The sequence below is a fragment of the Eleutherodactylus coqui genome, chromosome 11 (genome assembly GCF_035609145.1).
Source record: "Eleutherodactylus coqui strain aEleCoq1 chromosome 11, aEleCoq1.hap1, whole genome shotgun sequence".
Lineage (NCBI taxonomy): Eukaryota > Metazoa > Chordata > Amphibia > Anura > Eleutherodactylidae > Eleutherodactylus > Eleutherodactylus coqui.
Genome location: NC_089847.1, coordinates 85542248 through 85562114, shown reverse-complemented (window position 1 = coordinate 85562114; position 19867 = coordinate 85542248). Strand labels below are relative to the sequence as shown.

Below are 19867 nucleotides of genomic sequence, written 5' to 3'. Positions count from 1 at the left end.
TCTAGTACTATGCCAGCAAGTCATTTTGTGGGAAACCACTTTTGTGGTATCTATATTTTTATAGTAAACGCTCTTTAGTACATTGTATTAGGGAGACATATGGACCGTACATCCTGATTTTGTGTAGTAATGGGTGTGAAGTCAGGATGTCATCTTTGAAGCAAAATAATGTGGGAATTTCCTCCTTGTTGTTACCAAACATTGAACACTTCTTGACGTCAGCTCTATATTTCCTAATCGAAAAGTTGCATGTGCCAGACACTTAAATACAGCAGCGGCGTAGAATAATCCGATCAGATGACTGCAATCTGAAGAGCACACATTCTAGTAAGGCAGCATTCCAGTGACTAGTAAGTACTATTCTTCTATGTGTCACTTTGCTTACATGTCGGGGTAGTCCACACTACTGCTGTGGTGGAGTCATTATGGTTATATCATATGGCTAGCTTTCCGTGCAACTTTATATACATGTGCAAGGAATATATATATATATATATATATATATATATATATATATATATATGTATGTAAACAGTCCTTGTCACAATCCCTTTAAAGTGACCCTCCAGGGCTGGAGAAACAAAGATGGTCAGACCGCTTCTCACTACCTGATACCATGCATCCATAGTCTAAAGCACTACATGTTGCTCTGACTGGTCAGCACTGTTCATGTTGGCAGCATTGGTCAATCAAAGCAGGTGTAATGTCTTCTACTAATACACAGTGTGCATCAAGTAGTCAGAGAAGTAGCTTGGTTTTCTTTGCTACTCCAAGGATCACTTTAGGGGAAGTGGAAGATATAAAAGTTGCCGTTGATACATTGTGATAGACTCAATTTATCAACCTTTGTTTCGCATAACATATCTGAAGTGTTAGAGAGGTTTTCCAATTTTATTTCAATAAATTAACAATGAATAATAATTAATGAATGAAGACAAATTCTACAACTTTGTAATATACTTGAAAAAAATCTTCATTTTCAAGAACTTTGCTTGCTGTCATTGAATAATGTAGGTGTTTACATAAGCTTCTGTGCAGCCCCTTCTAATATCTGCAAAATGATAGCCTGTATCTCTGCTTCTACTCACAGGGTAGGTCACATAACATTAGAGGGTTTTCCAGCACTAAACTATAGATGACCTACTGTCAGGATAGGAGTTGTGAAGGAAGTAACAGGTGCCAGAAGACTCACATCAGCTGATTGGTGGGGGTACTAAGTATGGCATCCCCGTCTATCATTATTGATGGTCTACTCTGAGCATAGTTCATCAGTAGTAGCATAAAACACCTTAAAGGGGTTGTCCCGCGCCGAAACGGGTTTTTTTTTTCAATAGCCCCCCCGTTCGGCGCGAGACAAACCCGATGCAGGGGTTTAAAAAAAACAAAAACGGATAGTACTTACCCGAATCCCCGCGCTCCGGTGACTTCTTACTTACCTTGCGAAGATGGCCGCCGGGATCTTCACCCACGGTGGACCGCAGGTCTTCTCCCATGGTGCACCGTGGGCTCTGTGCGTTCCATTGCCGATTCCAGCCTCCTGATTGGCTGGAATCGGCACACGTGACGGGGCGGAGCTACGAGGAGCAGCTCTCCGGCACGAGCGGCCCCATTCAGAAGGGAGAAGACCGGACTGCGCAAGCGCGTCTAATCGGGCGATTAGACGCTGAAATTAGACGGCTCCATGGAGACGTGGACGCTAGCAACGGAGCAGGTAAGTGAATAACTTCTGTATGGCTCATAATTAATGCACGATGTACATTACAAAGTGCATTAATATGGCCATACAGAAGTGCTGAGCCCCACTTGCTTTCGCGGGACAACCCCTTTAATCATGCCTGCCTACCATTTCACATTGAGAGAAAAAGTCAATTTTCCACTTTTGGCACACATTTAACTGTATACAAAAATGTATGCAACATCACTGCAGAGCTGTATAGCACTTAGGCTTTCATTGTAACAAGATGTATACGCAGCTGAAATGTTTTTGGCTGTAAGTAATAGTAAAGATACGGAGATTACATACAGCAAAAAATGTATCCAGATGTTTATCACTCCTTTAGAATACATTTGGGGAATTTGGAAACCAATGCATCAGTTCAAATGCACTAGTGTGAATAAGCCCTTAGTACGGGGTAGTGCTTAGGGCTTATTCGCATGAGCGTATTTTGGCGCTGCGCATTATGCAGTGAATGAAACTCATAGATTTCTGGTTCAAAAGGTATTTATTTGTTTTGTGTTATGTAAGGCGTATAACAACAAGGCCTACTATCCAGGCCAACAAACAACGTTACAACATTCTTAGCTTATAATTAACACAGCTTAAATAAAACTACTTAATACTTGGTTCTTGCACTCTGTTCTTTGCTGTGAATTAACTTAAGTTTTCGGAACCGTTTCCGTTATTCAACAATAACACATAACTCAATTAGGTGGCCCAGCGCACCTTCAGAAGAGACTCAAGGCGCGTTGGTCCCGGAAGGAAGGATAGTAGAGATAGAAAGTAGTGGGGTTGCGTTTGAATGGGTAGAGAAGGGTGGTAAAGAAAAGAGGTAGGGAGTGAAGGGGTGGGATGGGGGGGGGGGGGGGGAAGGGCTACTGTCCTGCTTCTTCTCGTCAGTTTTACCCGTGTCAACTGATTCCTCTTATAGTTTCGTGGACTGAACCCTCGAGGGAGGGATCAGTCCTGTTTGGACCCAATTGGACACCTCTATCGACTCTCTCTGCGAGATCCAACCGCTCCAGATCGCTAGATATTTGTTACGTCGCATTTCATCTCTAGCACATAATTCTTCCATGTAACTTATTCTGTCTAACATTTCCAGCCACATTAGTCTAGAGGGGGCTAACGTAGCTTTCCAATTCCTCGCAATTACTTGGCGGGTCGTTAATATAAAGAATCTTAGCAGAGATTTTTTAACTCTCGACAAGGACCCCGTGAACATTGATAGAAGGGCTATCTCCGGTGTCAATTGAAGGGGGTTTCTGCTTACCCAGGAATAGAGAGCTCCCACCTCCCGCCATAGAGGACAGATCGATTGACACGACCACCACATGTGAATATAGGTACCTCTTTCCGATTGGCATCTCCAGCATGAGTCCGAGTACTGGGGGTATATTCTGGCGAGCTTCTCCGGTGTCCTGTACCATCTGATTAAGATCTTATAGTTCAACTCTTGCAATCTGCTGGAGATGCTCAGCTTATGTGTAAGGATAAACGCTTTTTCCCAAGCCCCTTCCTGGTGTGTTTGACCTAAGTCTGTTGCCCATTCCCTCTCTAATGCGATCCCGCTTCTCTGTGTGTCCCTATCCACTAGAAAGTGGTATAATTTGGAGATGCTACCCTTTGTAGATGTGTTAAGGATGTAGTGGGCTTCAAAAGGGGTTGGGTTGATCTCGATCTGCTGAGTCTCCCCCAACGATCTTATATAGTGACCCAGCTGCAGGTACTGGTACCATGCTCCGGTCGGGGACCCCCTTCCCTTCAATATCTCTTCCAGTGTTTTCAGCCTCCCCTCGTTAATCATGTCTCTTACTCTGGGGATGTCTAGTGCTTCACCCTCCTTCAGCATATTGACCAGAGTCGAGCCCTTAAAGAATGTTGGTAAGTCTATATTACCCACTAGTGGCGTTAATGGGCCTGGTCTCCTGATCAATCCCGAACCTGTGGCCCACCCCAGCCAAGCTGTAATTATCTCTTCTATGAATGGGGATAGGCCTACGTCTTTATATTTCCCGTAGCCCGGGATCCAGATTAGGCCGGCTGTACAGTGGGGTGCTGCGTCCCGTTCCATGGCTACCCATCTTTTTGGGGACCTGCCTTGTGTCAACTCTAATATGTATCTGGTCAGCGTTGCTCTATAGTACAAAGTAATGTTCGGAATCCCCATGCCGCCCTTCTCTTTATGACCAGTAAGAGCTCTCCAATTTCGTCTGGGCCTCCCTGAGCCCCAGATGAATCTCATCACCATTTTCCTCAGTTTATTTAAGAAGGTCCCAGGGAGACGTATCGGCAAGGTCTGCATGACATACAGCAGTCTGGGGAGGATATTCATCTTTACTGTGCTGGCCCTGCCAAACCAGGATAAGGGTGCCACTCGCCACTTCTCTAAGTCGTTTCCTATTTTTGTCAGAAGTGGTTCGTAGTTTTTTTGATATAGATCCTCTATCTTCGGTGTGATGTGTATGCCTAAATATTTAATTTCTTCCTTCCTCCACTTAAACGGAAAGGACGCCCTTAGGGCTCTCTCCTCCGCCTCCGGTATATTGACATTTAGGATTTCTGACTTATTTAGGTTAACTTTGAAGTTAGAGAGTCTACCAAATTTCCTGAACTCTTCTAATACGTTAGGAAGGGCCACTCTTGGATTTGCAAGATATAGTAACAGATCGTCCGCATACAATGCGACTTTCTGTTCATTTTTAGCTGTTTGAACCCCTCTGATGCTGGGATTGACCCTAAGGGCATTTGCCAGGGTCTCCATCACCAAAATATATAGAAAAGGGGACAGCGGGCAGCCCTGTCTCGTTCCATTCCCTATCTGTACCTGCTGTGAGAGTCTGCCATTCACTCGGATTCTTGCTGATGGCTTGTTGTATAATGCCATGATCCACCCCATAAATCTAGGGCCCAATCCAATCTGCTTTAACACTACTTCTAAGAAGTTCCACTCTACTCTGTCAAATGCTTTTTCAGCATCGACTGACAGCAGGCACAATGGGTCTTTTGATTTAGTGGCTCTCGAGACCAGGGCTATGGACCTTATGGTGTTATCTCCCGCTTCCCTCCCCGGCACAAAGCCAACCTGGTCTCCATGAATTAGGGTTGGGATGTAAGTTTGCATTCGGCCCGCTATTAATTTCGCGAATAGTTTGGTGTCTATATTTAATAGTGAGATCGGCCTGTAGTTTCCACAACACGTTGTGTCTTTGCCAGGTTTAGGAAGTACCGTAATGGTCGCTTGCAGTGCCTGTGCCGGGAAGGGGCAGGTCCTAGAGACTGTGTTAAATGCTTCCAGCATCAGAGGGGCCAGGTGATCCATGCAGATCTTATAGAAGCGGGGGGAGAAGCCATCGGGGCCTGGGCTCTTTCCTACTTTTAATGATGCTATAGCTTCCTTTAGCTCCTGTAGGGTGAAGTCCTCTTCTAATGCATGTGCGTCCTCGCTTGATATGTGCCTATGTGTATGTTCAGCCACGTACGCGTTCCTATCTGTCTCTATATTTCCTGTCGAGTCCTCGGGGTGTTTCCTTAAATTGTATAGTTCCTCGTAGTACATATGGAAACTCTCAAGGATTTCTGTGTTGCTGTGGACTGTCCCTTTCCCTGGTTTATGTACTTCAAAGACGTATGTTTGGGGTGATCTAGGATTAAGAGCTCTAGCTAGACCCTTTCCGCTTTTGTCTCCGTGTTCGTAATGCCATCCTTTTATTTTATCTCTCTGACAAAGCGAGGCTTGGTCTAATATGCGTAATATATTAATTCTGACTGCCGATATTTCTGATGCAATGGAGTTCGAGGGTGTGTTTTTATTGGTCATCTCTAAGTTATTTAGGTGTGAGAGTAATCCTTCTAGTTTGGTTGCCCTTAATTTTTTGAGACGCGCCCCATGGGAAATGAAGATGCCTCTGAGGACACATTTAAGGGCTTCCCACTTTATTGGGGCTGATGTTGTATCTGCATTGTGGGTTTCTACAAATGTTTCAATAGCTTGCTGTATGTCCTGCAGGCACGCCCCATCCTCCAATAAGTTATCATTTAGTCGCCAGGTAGCATTCGGGTTGCCCCCCCCCGTCCCCCTGTCAGTGATCCCCAGACCGGAGCATGGTCGGACCATATAAATGTGCCCATTGTTGATGTTGGCGATCTGTCTAGTAAATTGTGTGAGATGAATAGGTAATCTAGTCTATGATATGTGTTGTGTGCCAGGGAGTGAAAACTGAAGTCTCTCTCCCCTGGGTGCAGAACCCTCCAGAGATCTATTAGTTTGAGGTTAGCTAATTCTGCTTTGATTCTGTGTAGTGCTGGGTGGGGAATCCCCGACTTACCCCTGGATGTGTCTTTGGTCGGGTCCATAGCTAAATTAAAATCTCCGCCAAGGATGATGGAAGATCCTCCAGCAAAGGACGCCAGCTCCCCCAGCACTCGGACTCCAAAGCGTTTCTGGTCCTGGTTCGGAAAATAAACATTTGCCAATGTTAAGATTTCGTTATCTATTTGGATTTTTAAGAATATGAACCTTCCCATTTTATCTTTTTCCATAGCTAAGAATTTGTGGGGTAAGCGTTTATGTATCGCTATGGATGTACCCCCTGCTTTTTTGTCTGGGTGAGGACTGTGGTGCCACGTTGTGTAGTGCCGATATTTACAATTAGGTGTCTTCGTTTCCTGGAAGTGTGTCTCCTGGAAGAATACGATCATAATCCCCTTACGGTGCAGGTGGTCCACGATCTGTCCTCTCTTAGAAGGCCCGTTCAAGCCCCTGGCGTTAAAGGTGCAAAAAGTAATATTAGCCATCATCTCATGACAAGCAATAAATCGGCATTTGACGCCGGACGGAGAAGGGTGAGCAGGTCAGTATGGGAGGAGGGGGAGGTGAAGGGTACATAGCGTTTAGACATGGTTACGGTATAACCCTGAGTATAGATAGAGGTTAGGAAGAAAGAAAGGCCCAAAAGAAAAATGGGCCTTGCGCAGCGTGTATTTGCTGCATTTACAATCAGGGAGAACTACTGGTCGTCGAGTACCAGTATTCGCACGAAGTGCGATTGGTCGCCCTATGTGAGGTACGCGGAAGCCCGGTCAGGACAGGCTTAAGGCCCCCGCGTCCCCCCCACAACACGACCCCTTTTGGGTTGCTACTTGCCCCTTTCTGGGGTCTTGGATTAAAGCGCTAGAGGCACCAAAGAGTAAATCAATGATAATAATAAAAATTGAACAAACTAATTTCTATTGTTAGTAGAATTAAGGTGAGTTAAGGCGCTTTCCCGCCTATGTCCCGGATAGAGTGTCCGCTCTGTGATAAGCAAGGTGGGTACTTGCGTGTTCCTGAGTCTATCAAAGAACGCCTGTTGGTCAGTCCCCTCTGTAGGCTCTTAAAGGAGATGTCCCGCGCCGAAACGGGTTTTTTTTTTTTTAACCCCCCCCCCCGTTCGGCGCGAGACAACCCCGATGCAGGGGTTAAAAAAACCACCCGCACAGCGCTTACCTGAATCCCGGCGGTCCGGTGACTTCAATACTTACCGCTGAAGATGGCCGCCGGGATCTTCTACCTTCGTGGACCGCAGCTCTTCTGTGCGGTCCACTGCCGATTCCAGCCTCCTGATTGGCTGGAATCGGCACGTGACGGGGCGGAGCTACACGGAGCCCCTCTCTGGCACGAGCGGCTCCATAGAAGAAAGCTGAAGACCCGGACTGCGCAAGCGCGGCTAATTTGGCCATCGGAGGCCAAAAATTAGTCGGCTCCATGGAGACGAGGACGCCAGCAACGGAGCAGGTAAGTATAAAACTTTTTATAACTTCTGTATGGCTCATAATTAATGCACAATGTACATTACAAAGTGCATTATTATGGCCATACAGAAGTGTATAGACCCACTTGCTGCCTCGGGACATCTCCTTTAATGAGGTTTATGCCTCAGGACATATATTTGGAGAGTTCCTCTCGTGCCAACAAAGCTGCGGGTAGGCACTCTTTAGGAATCAATATCATCTTCACCGTGGGCTGGTGCGCAATCAGGGGTTTTGGGGCGGAGGTTTCTCCCTTCGGGCTCTGGGCGGTACGGTCTGCCATTGTTCCTGGGCTGTGGGGGCCACGACCGATGGAACCGTAGGCCAATCAGGGATTGCCACCAATGGCAGTTGGAGTGCGCCTAGAAAGTTCGGGAGGTCGCCGGCTGACCGAAACACTGCTGTCTTCCCGTCTTTGCTGGCTGTTAGTGAGAAGGGGAACCCCCACCTGTACGGGATCCCCTTGGCTTTCAAGGTTGTCAGCAGGGGTCTGAGTGCTCCCCTCATTCGTAGCGTGTGGCGAGCAAGGTCTTGTAAGAGCATTATTGGCTTTCCTTCATGCTGCAGGTCCCCTTTTTCTCTGGCCTTTCGTAGGATTGCATCTTTGTCTTTATAAAAATGCACTCTGCAGATAACGTCCCTTGGCCTGTTAGGGTCAGTGGCTCTGGGACCTAGGGCTCTATGAATTCGATCAATTTCAATACGGTCCTCTGCTTTGCGGTTTAATATTTGTCGGAAGAAAGACTGCGCCCACGCGTCGAGGTGCTGACCCTCTACTTCCTCTGGCAGGCCCCGGATCCGCAGGTTGTTTCGCCTATTTCTATTTTCCAGGTCGTCTAAATGCATGACGATGCCTGAGATTTGATCAGCCTGTGCTTGAATGGCCTGCCTATGCGTTTCCAAGATGGCTGCTGTGCTTTCTTGCGCGTCCTCTACTTGTAATATTCGATGTCCTAGATGCTGTATGTCTTGATGTATGCTTTCTAGTGCTTTTTTATTGGATGTTTCTAACCTCTGGAAAAATTTGTCAAGATCTTTTTTTAGTTGGAATGTCCATTATACGGCTCTTCCATGCCTCCTCTTGTGTTTTATCTGGGGAGCTCCTTCCCTCCTTATGTGTGGGGCTGCTGGTTATGCTGGATGCCTGAGAGAGCGGCCAGGGAGGACTACTACTCCCCTCAGTTATAGGCAGCTGTGGAGTATGTAGTGGTGAGCTATGCTGCATGATGGGGCTGTTGCTAGGCGTACTCACTGTGCCTCCGGTAGCTCTGTCTCCCTCCCGGGCTTCCTGCTCTCTCTCTCTCTGGGGTTGTGGGCTTCCTCCCCTTGCTGGTGAGCCTGTGTGTGGTTGGTTACGGCTGGCCATCTTCTCCTCTTGCTCCCTGCAGTGCCGCGCCGTCTCTGGGGCTCCTGTGACCGCGGTCCCGCGGGAGTCGGCGCCATCTTGCCTCCGGCGGCGACCTCTCCTCCGCCGCCCAGGAAACGCTCTAGTGTGCCTCTGCGTCCCGCTGGAGTGCCGGGCTGTGAGCGCTGGGGTCTCCTCTTGCCCATAGCGTGTCGGGTGTTCACCTTTAGCCGCTCGCTGGTGCCTCGGAGCGCTGGTTAAGGTGAGGGACACGGGAGCTCGCCTGAGGAGCGACTTCGAAACTCATAGATTTCAATGGCTTTGTTTACATAGGCCTGTTTTTGTGTGCAAACAAATATGCAGCGTGTTCTATTTCCGTGTGTATTGTGCACAAAAATAGAACATATTAAGCTTAATTACTCATTCAAATCAATAGGAGCATGCTTGCATATTTTTTTGCACGTGCGAATATGTAGGGCATGTGTGCGCAAAAAATACAGTACAATATGCGCAAAAGCGCATCGTCCATTGCATAAAAATATGTGCAGAAATACGCTTACACCTATGTGAAGCTGGGCTTAGGGAAAATGCAGGGCACCTCCCTTATACTCTTGATATAATTAGAGAAGTGTCATGCCGCCTTTTAAAGCCTTCTCTTTATACCTCCTGTATATATTAATACACAATACAAAGACGATCTGCAGGTAGGTACACGCCTGCTATCCCTATAGATGGATTAAGACCTGATCACCACACTTGATTATTGTGTCAGCAGCCCACAGATGCAATTCACTTCAGGGAAGATCTAACATAAGTCTTCTTTCATAAATACCTGTGTAGCTACCTTTAAGCTTCTGAATAGAGATGAGCGAGCGTACTCGGTTCGGGTGTTTTTGCACTCGAGTACCGCTTTTTCCGAGTAACTGACTACTCGGACGAAAAGATTCGGGGGGCGCCGGGGGTAAGCGGGGGGTTGCAGAGGCGAGTGGGAAGGAAGAGAGAGAGAGAGCTCCCCCCTGTTCCCCACTGCTACCCCCCGCTCCACCACGCCGCCCCCTGAATCTTTTCGCCCGAGTAGTCAGTTACTCGGAAAAAGCGGTGCTCGAGTGCAAAAACACCCGAACCGAGTACGCTCGCTCATCTCTACCTCTGAGCAACCTTCCCTATGTCCATGACTGAGCTGCAATTGTGAAAATCTTTCATTATGAACAATTATTGGGTTGTTCCGACAGTCTTTAAGCTTTCATACCTCTCTTAAATATCATGGGTTTCGTTGTTCCCAATACAATACAGTATTCTCCATCTATTTCACTTTGCCTCAACATAACACTGATTTATTCATTACAAGTAGAGATGAGCGAACGTGCTCGGCCCCGCCCCTTTTTCGCCCGAGTACCGCGATTTTCGAGTACTTCCGTACTCGGGCGAAAAAATTCGGGGGGCGCGGGGGGTAGCAGCGGGGAGTGGGGGGGAGAGGGAGAGAGAGAGGGCTCCCCCCTGTTCCCCGCTGCTACCCCCCGCACCGCCGCGCCTCTCCCCGCCCCCCGGCGCCCCCCGAATCTTTACGCGCGAGTACTGAAGTACTCGAAAATGGCGGTACTCGGGTGCGTAAGTACTCATTACGAGTACGTTCGCTCATCTCTAATTACAAGCAATATAAATAAAGGTTTGGGGAAAAAAATGGAGAAATTTGGATCCATAATAGTAAAACTTAACAATATCTCCTTATGTTGTTGCAGGTATCATGATCTTTCCGGCCGTTGGGTTACTGATCTTAAGTCTTTTCCCCTCACATTCTGCCAACAGCATCTCACAAGTGGCGAAATATCAAAATATTTATTCCCGCATGTTTCAAGGTTTAGTGTCTATTCCATCTGTCCCTTTGGATACCGAAGTTCTTTTACTATCCTTCAATCGTATTTCATCCATATCCCTGGACTCTTTCCAAGACCTGTCTCAGCTCCGGGCTCTCACTCTTGGCGGACAGATTACCAATGGATCATTCTATGTTGATCAAGTTGCTTTTCAAAACCTGCCTAACCTCATCACCCTTGACCTTGGCAGCAACCTCAACCTCAGGTTACATCCCAGAGCTTTCCAAGGTCTGTTCAAACTACAAACCCTGCTTCTTGACAAGAATGGACTAAGTGAGTCTGTCCTAGAATCTAGTATATTTGGTGGGTTAACCTCCCTGAAGAAGCTTGACCTTTCATATAATAATATACACAGACTGCAGCCGGATCCTAGCTTCCTGGGGTTGCACTCAATTTCCACCATCATTCTGAAACTCAATAAAATCAGCAGTCTGTGTGGAGACAGTCTCCAGAACTTGCAAGGAAGAAAATTAGAGCTCCTTGACCTCTCATCTAATCCCCTCCAGGTTTCTAACACAACCCTTTGCCCTAACCCTTTTAGAAACATCACATTAGGAACCCTAGATATATCTTCAATCGCCTGGAATACAGAAAAGGTGGAAAATTTCTTTAAAATGATTTCTGGAACTCAAGTAGAGCATGTTCAGATGAGGCATAATGCTGTGCTAGGAAGTGGATTTGGCTTTAATAACATAAAGAACCCAGAAAATAGCACATTCTCAGGCCTCAACCTGAGTAACGTCTACATTCTTGACATATCCCATAGCTTCACCTCAGAGTTGTCATCCAATGTATTTTCTGCATTTCCAAAGCTACTGTCTCTTGATCTGTCCTCCAGCCAAATCAACTACATAAGCCCTGGAGCATTCTCAGGTTTAAGACAACTGGTGAGCCTTAATATGTCAGGAAATCTAATTGGAGCTATTACGAGTAAAACATTTGAAAGTCTTTCATCTTCCCCCCTTATAACTCTGGATCTCAGTTCCAACCACATTGGAGCTATACAAGATAAAGCCCTGAAAGGCCTTGACTCCTTGGATTCGCTGAGCTTAAGGGATAATGCCCTAACGAACATTCCACCAGTCCAGTTGCCAGGTTTAACTTTTGTCTTGTTAAAACAAAATCGCATCTCCAACACTTACGGTCTCACTTCCTTCTGCCCTAACTGTAAATTTGTGGATCTTTCAAGTAATCGCCTAACTGATCTGAGGGTCTTGTGGGATGTCCTTGAGTTACATTCTCTGAAAGAACTTCTACTAAACCGTAACGATCTCTCAAGGTGTTCACTTAATACTGCTAAGAAACCTGTGGGTAACAGTTCCCTTCTTCATTTGGATCTCTCATATAATGACCTAGGACAAGTTTGGAATGCCGGCCAGTGTTCAGACATCTTTATACCTCTGGCCTCACTGGAAACACTCAATCTTGCGAAGAACCAAATCTACTCTTTGCCTAAAAACTTATTCAAAGGGTTAAAGGCTCTCCAATCTTTAGACCTGTCAAGGAATAACCTTAGACTAATCCCACAGGAATTGTTCATTGATCTGAAGATGCTACAGTCCTTAACGATAGGAAGCAACAACCTTGTCACTTTGTCATCTTCAAGTTTTACACCTCTGGTGTCCTTACAAAGACTTGACCTATCAGACATAACACTTGTATGTAACTGTGCCCTCAATGAATTTTGGCAATGGATGATAACTACTAATGTAATAGTCAGCCATATAACTGAGCTCTCATGCCTTAGCCTGTCCCTACCAGTACGAGAGATACCATTGGCAATTTACTTCAATGAATGTTAGATGTGTTCTTATTTTTCCTCCCATAAAGTGACCTTTACCATTTACTTCAGTACATTAATTGTATCTATTAAGTCAAGCATATAACATCTGCAAGTCTTACTACTATTCTTGTCTTTATGGGTGTGTATTTGTTCAAGCGACCAAATGCTTTAGAATTTATATATAGGCTTAATCTGCATGAAAAGATAAGTAACTTCGTAATACATCAGATTACTCATCTAGTACTTATCCCAAGTTACAGCTGTATTTAAAGACATACACAAAACTCACGGGCCCAACGGAAAAACTCAGAATCATTCTTCCCAAGCAAAAAATAAGAATATATATGAGAGTCTTGATAACTTGGTGATCTACAGTAAAGTAGCTGAGCTCTAGTACACCGCTAAATAATACTCAGATACCAGTCCCACACAGAGAGAAGTTACCTCCGGCGATCACAGGTGATGTCTTCTCTGATTGGAGTCGTCCATTTTCATTTTTCTTCACCTGAGCTCAGATCGCCATGAAGACTTCTTTCAGAGATGACACATCTCTATACACTTTTTTCATTTATCTGCTAACCCGAATTCCCCTCTCAGTACTAGTGCTCCTCTATGGTCCCACAAACTAGTAATGTGTCTTCTGTGCCTCTCAAAGTAATAAAGCACCCTCAAAGTGATAATGCCCCTCTCTGTGGCCACACAAAGAGATGGTGCCCTCTTCATGGCCCCTGCAGTCTATGGCGCCCCTGAAACTCCAGCCAGCAGTACAGGATAACTTTGATAACTCCTAACACTATTGCCAGTCCGAACACCAGGCTGCTCTGTGCAGTACATAGCCCACCTCCACTCCCAGTCTTCTCTCAATACAGAACAGCACTGGAGAGCAGGAGACTGGAGAAGGAATGGAGCTATGCACAGCACAGAGCAACACGTCATCTGGACCGGCGGTAGTCCGGGTTATCAAGATGTGGGGCAGGGCCATTTGGCCTGAGGCCTCCCTGCCCATAATAGCTGTTATTTTCTGCTTGTATAGTTTTATGATGTCTAAATTTATTAAAGCATTAATAAATTTTCCCCTTTAACGATGAACAGATCAATAAAAAAAAAACATGGGAATGTTCAAGAAATGTTACGGAATTTGGAAATATGTAAATTACTTAGGTGGACTACAGTACCCTGAGAGGTTATCAAATTTGGGGTTATTTAATTGAGAAAAAAAACAGCTGAGGGGGTGACCTAATAACTATGTGTAAATATATCAGGGGACAATGTAGAGATCTCTCCCTTCATCTATTTATACCCAGGACTGTGACAGTAAAAAGGTGACGCCCTCTACGTCTAGAGGAAAGAAGGTTTCTACACCAACCTAGAGAGGGGTTCTTTACTGTAAGAGCAGTGAGATTATGGAACTCTCTGCCTGAGGACGTGGTGATGGTGAACTCACTAAAAGAGTTTACGAGGGACCTGGACGGCTGTCTTGAGTGCAACAATATTACATGTTATAGTCCCTAATTACTTCAGAAGGGTTGGTGATCCAGAGATTATTCTGATTACCAGATTGGAGTCAGGAAAGAGTTTTTTTTCCCCCCTAAAATGAGGAAAATTGTTTTCTACCTCACTGGGGTTTTTGCCTTCCGCTTGATCAAAATTGTAGTATACTAGGCTGAACTGGATGAACATAAGTCTTTTCCAGCCTTGCATAATATATTACTGGCTTGCATGTTTTAAGAACTTTTTGTATGTACCAGTTATTATTCATTGATTAAACTGTAACTTGAATTCATTTAATAGTTTGTGTCTCTTATCGTCACTAGATGGCAACATAGGCTTTGGTATAAGGTATTGCAATTAGTAGTATTGTTCATTAGAAGGCAGAAAGCAGACAATGGGTTACTTTCTATCTGAACAAAGCAGAAAATAAAAACCGTACTGCACAAATATAACAAAATTTATTTAGCTGCTGCAACTTCTGATTAAAATGTTTTAGATTGAAAAAGAATTGTAAATTAGCTACTTTAGCTAGCGGGGTGCCACAGGGTTCAGTGCTAGGCTCCATTCTGTACAATATATTTATCAATGACCTGATAGAGGGACTGCACAGTAAAATATCAATATTTGCAGACAACACACAATTATACAAGATAAAACAAAGGAGGACAATATGTGGCTACAAACGGACCTAGATAAGCTGGGGGCTTGAATTAAAAAATGGCAAATGAACTTCGATATTGACAAATGTAAGGTTATGCACATGGGCAGGAGAAACGGATGTCACCAATATACACTAAATGGGGTACTGCTAGGCAAAAGTGAGATGGAAACAGACCTGGGGGTACTAGTTGACTGTAGACTTAATTGGAGCAGTCAATGCCAATCAGCTGCTGCAAAAGCAAATAAAGTCTTGGGGTGCATTAAAAGAGGCATAGGGGCGAGGGAAGAGAACATTATTCTTCACTATATAAGGCACTTGACAGGCCCCACATGGAATACTGTGTACAGTTCTGGACACCGGTGCTCAGGAAAGATGTCACAGTGCTTGAGGGGGTTCAAAGAAGGGCAACTAAACTAATACATGAGAGGACTGGAATACCCAGAGAGGCTATCCAAATTGGGATTATTCACCCTGGAAAAAAGACGGCTAAGGGGCGACCAAGTAACTATCTATAAATACATTAGGGGACAATACAAGGATCTCTCCCATGATCTGTTTATACCCAGGACTGCGACGGTAACAAGAGGGCATCCGCTACATCTAGAAGAAAGCAGGTTTCATCACCAACATATAGGAGGTTCTTTACTGTAAGAGCAGTGAGAGTGTGGAACTCACTGCCTGAGTTTAAGAGCGGACTAGACATCTTTTTAGAGCGCTATGATATTACAGGAAATAGACATTAGGTGACCAGCGGGGTTGTTGATCCGGGTCTTGGAATTAGGTATTAACCAAACGTTGATCCAGGGATTATTCTGACTGCCATATGGAGTCGGAAATAATTTTTTCCTTTTGTTACTTTTAGAAGAAAAGGAAAAGCAATCAGTGCAAGCTGAAAGAAAACTTGGAAATAATTCTGCTTTTTCTGCTGGCTAAAAGCTGGGCAACTGAGTGGAAAGCGAACGGACCCCATTATAGTCTGTTCGGTGCTGTTCAGCCACGGGGAGCAGAACAGAGCAGGAAAGTGGAACCCCTGACGCAGATATGAAGCCACTCTAAAGCCTCTTTCACACGGGAATGGAAGCAAACTGAAAGCTTTCCACTTTTTTGAAAAGCTATTGAAATCAATAGGGAAAAAACAGAAACATTTAATTCAGTTTCAATGGTGTGTTCACACGTTGCAGTAACGCTGTGGTTTAGACATACAGTACAGCTGGGGTATGTTCACACGGTGGAATTTATTGTGAAAAACTATGTGAATTTTTCCTCTGAAATCCGCTTCAGTTTGGCGCAGATTTTTACATGGCTCTGCATGCGGAATATGTCTTGTCAATGGGCAAAATCCACACGTGAATTTTTGATGTGGAAAATCTAATTTTCATGCATTTCTGCATCAAGAAGTGACATAAAACGCACAGAAACAAGGTTCTCGGTGTCAACATTCCACATGCCTATAGAGATGGCAAATTCCACATGCCTATCTGCACAAAAATATGTGTCAAAAACACGTGGATTTTAGAAGCGGAATTCACGTGGAATTTTTCGACAGTTAATTCCAACTTGGCATCAGCCCTGAAAACAGAAAATCTGCAGTGTTTTTTCCTCTACATGTGAACAGGATTTCCTTTAATCCTATTTAGGCTGAAAACACACTGCTGTGGACGCAACTACACTCGGAAGGACAGCGCATAGCTGCGCCTGAATGAGGGAGATTTCTTGTCCCTAGCCGGCAGTTCAAACTCTGTGCCAGAGCGCAAAAGTTTGAAAAAAGAGGTGGGAAGATAGCGGCGGCCCGATCTTCCCCGCATGATGTGTTCACTACGTTCGGGGAAGATAGGGCAGGTCCTATATTTTCTCAGCTGTACAAATCATGACTGAGAAATCCCCGCAGTGAAAACAAAGTTACTGAGGAATGTGAGGGGGGAACAAACTGTTCCTGGGCAAAGAGGGAAAAAGAAAAGAAAACCAAGGGTATCCTGGTGAAAGACAGGGGATCTGATTTTCAACATAGAAAAGGTATAAATAGTGGACCTGCGCTTCAAGAAGGAGATGTATGTGTACACGGCACCACCATAAGTTAGGGGTGGTGACAAGGTACCAGCTGTGAAACCATTTAATAACGCCCCCAGCTTCTGATTGACGGGGGGCATTACTAAATTCATACAGGGCAGGAGGACAGCCGCGAGGCAGGGAGCAACGGCGCAGCCAGAGCCGCCGGAGGACACGGGCCACTGCCGTTGTACGATAGCAGCAATACAGTGTCAAGGCTGGGAGCAGCGGCAGAGACACAGGTGGCAGAGCGCCGAAGGACAACGGCGAGTCTACAAGCAACGGACTGTTGAATCCTCCAGGTGCTGCTCTGACACCAGAGGAGGACTGCACCAAGACTGGGTGGGGTGGCTGAGGCACACACACAGCTGACACCAACAGTCAGTGAGTGTGGCAATTGACGGCCAGGACGAAGCTCACAGGAAGCACTGGGACAACTGCAGTGTCTGTAGTGATTTTTGCCTGCCCTGGAGAGTTAGGGTTAGGGGTTAGTTTTCGTATTAGGCTTACATTTTTACATGTAAAGGCTTCTGCATTTATAGCTAATAATGTAAGCTTAACTGGAAAACTAATCCCTAACCCTAACCCTCCAGGGCAGACAAAAAGCAGTACAAAGGCTGCAGCTAGGAGCTTCAAGGACTTTACAGAAGTCACCCAATCGGGAGCTAGGGGCGTGACAGGGGCGTCCAAGTCCTCCATCCAAGCCCTGTCAAACCCCTAGCTTCCTGGTGGTGACAAGATACAATAATACCTGTCTACACAGTAAAGAGATAAAAATACAAGTATATTCAATTCTGGGATGGACTCACCTGGTATGGAACCTGTCCGATGACAGCCTGTATGGAGCCTGTCCGATGACAGGACTCCACAGCTATGGTCAGGTATGAAGTAAACCAGGAGAGCAGCAAAGGAAGAGGCTCTGCGGACACACAGCTTCAGTAGTAAAAAATGTGCATATGATCACCTCAGTGAACACAAAAAGGAATCCTTGCACTACTTAAACTCAAGAGTAAAGTACATCTGGAACTTACTTCCCTGGGGGGGTTTGGACCCCTTTCTCAAGCCTAATCGAAACATGTTGCCTATTGTTCATTATTTGGTTACTAATAAAAATTTGGAAGACGAATCTATCCCTATCCATGGCAGTTTTCACATTTTGCTGACCTGGATTTGGGGGGTGGGGGAGTTGGGGATCATCCAAACCCCCCAGTGAAGTAAGTTCCACTTTACTCTTGTCCTTTACAGAATAGACTAGTGAGTTAAAACTAAATTTTATTTTGTATATCTTTAAAAAACATGTAGCACCATTAGGGCACACTAAACACAAAAAAAGATGAACAGTGTGTAACGGACTGAGGATGGAAAATCTTACTGTTTGGGAACAAAATATATCAATCGGTAGTAGGCCGAAATTCAGCCTTAGTATTCCCTGGTGTGATTTATTAACTTGGTATTAGTGCAAAAACAAAAACGAAGATGGTGACCAATCTCCATAATCAATGCACAGATAGTCTGATTCATATAGGGAATACTTATAAAGATTCAGTAAACAAGATGATGACAGATCTCCATAATGAATGACAAATAGTCTGATTCATACAGGGAAATCCTCCATGAACAGATAGCATGATTCATATAGGGAAATCCTTGTAAAACTTAAACTTCAACGCGTTTCCCCGTGGATTTCACGAATCATCAGCAAGTTATTACTAGATTCCTTTGAATCAATTAATAGTTCAAAAAGTATCAATACCAATCTAGTTCACTAAGAATGCACAAGTGACTGAAAATGAAGCAGAGTGCTGCATATAAACCCGGAGAGATTATACTTAGTCTAATTGCTACCGGTAATAATAAGGAGGCTTATTCAAAAGACTCATAGTTTACCAGATAGCAGGTGATTGACAGCCAGACATCCCTATAATCACAGGGATAAATAATATATAATAATCTTTATTTGTATAGCGCCAACTTATTCCGCAGCGCTTTCAGGCATGAATAAATGCAAAACAATACAACAATTGCAACAATTACAATGTGAGATACATTGGGTTAGACACAAATGGGTTGAGGGTGGTACAGGAGGTGCAGGGGGTGGGGAACACAGGCAATAGGAAATTAGATATACAGATCATTTATTAGAAGGCAAACAGGGTGGGGCACCATAAGGAGGGGCGAGGGACTAGGTCAGGAGATTTGGTATGCTTCCCTGAAGGTGCGTTTTTTAGGCACGTCTGAAATTTCGTGCATCGGGAATTGTCCGGATGCCTTGGGGTAGAGCGTTCCAGAGGATGGGGGCTGCTCTGGTGAAGTCCTGTATGCGAGCATGTGAGGTTCGTATTACAGGGGTGTTTATTTAGCCGATCGGAGTGAGCGCGCTGGGTGGTATACTGACAGTAGGGAGGCGATGTATGGTGGCGCAGCGCCATGCAGAGCTTTGTGAGTGAGGTAGAGGAGTTTAAATTTAGTTCTGCAGTGGATGGGCAGCCAATGCAGCGACTGGCATAATGCAGAGGCGTCTGAATAATGACTGGATAGAAAAATGAGTCTAGCTGCTGCATTTAGTATGGATTGGAGTGGAGCGAGTCTAGTGCGGGGGAGGCCATTTAATAGCGAGTTGCAGTAGTCAAGCCGGGAGTGGATGAGGGCAACCACGAGCGTCTTTAGCGTATCCGTGGTTAGGTACGGACGTATTTTAGCAATATTTTTGAGGTGCAGGTGGCATGTTTGGGCCAGAGATTGGATATGGGGGGCAAAGGAGAGGTCAGAGTCCAGTGTGACCCCAAGGCATCGGGCATGCCGTCTGGGGGTTATGATGGTGCCAGACACTGGAATGGAGATGTTGAGGGGAGGTCGGTTAGAAGGTGGAAAGACAAGGAGGTCAGTTTTAGAGAGGTTTAGTTTGAGAAAGAGGGAGGACATAGTGTTAGAGACAGCAGACAGACAGTCGGTGATATTTTGGAGGAATGGTCCAGATGTCTGTAGGTCTATAAAGTCACTTGCAGTGTATATAGCGGTGAAGGAATTAATATATCCATCACCCTAAAAAGGAGGGTTAGCAGTACTAGTGATGGGTAAGCCTGTATAGCCTAACCGTTGTGGTCACAACTGATGGACTGCTTGTTGGTATCCAGTCACCTGCAATAACTAGTTGCTATGG

General features: G+C 45.2%; 1 protein-coding gene across 1 annotated transcript; it reads left to right on the top strand.

Moving 5' to 3' along the window:
- Nucleotides 1-303: 303 nt before the first annotated feature.
- LOC136582111 (toll-like receptor 5) lies at nt 304-14292 on the top strand. Its single transcript, XM_066582916.1, has 2 exons — nt 304-350; nt 10592-14292. The coding sequence occupies exon 2, from the start codon at nt 10597-10599 to the stop codon at nt 12526-12528; it is 1932 nt and encodes a 643-aa protein (XP_066439013.1). The 5' UTR covers nt 304-350; nt 10592-10596; the 3' UTR covers nt 12529-14292.
- The last annotated feature ends 5575 nt before the right edge of the window (nt 14293-19867 follow it).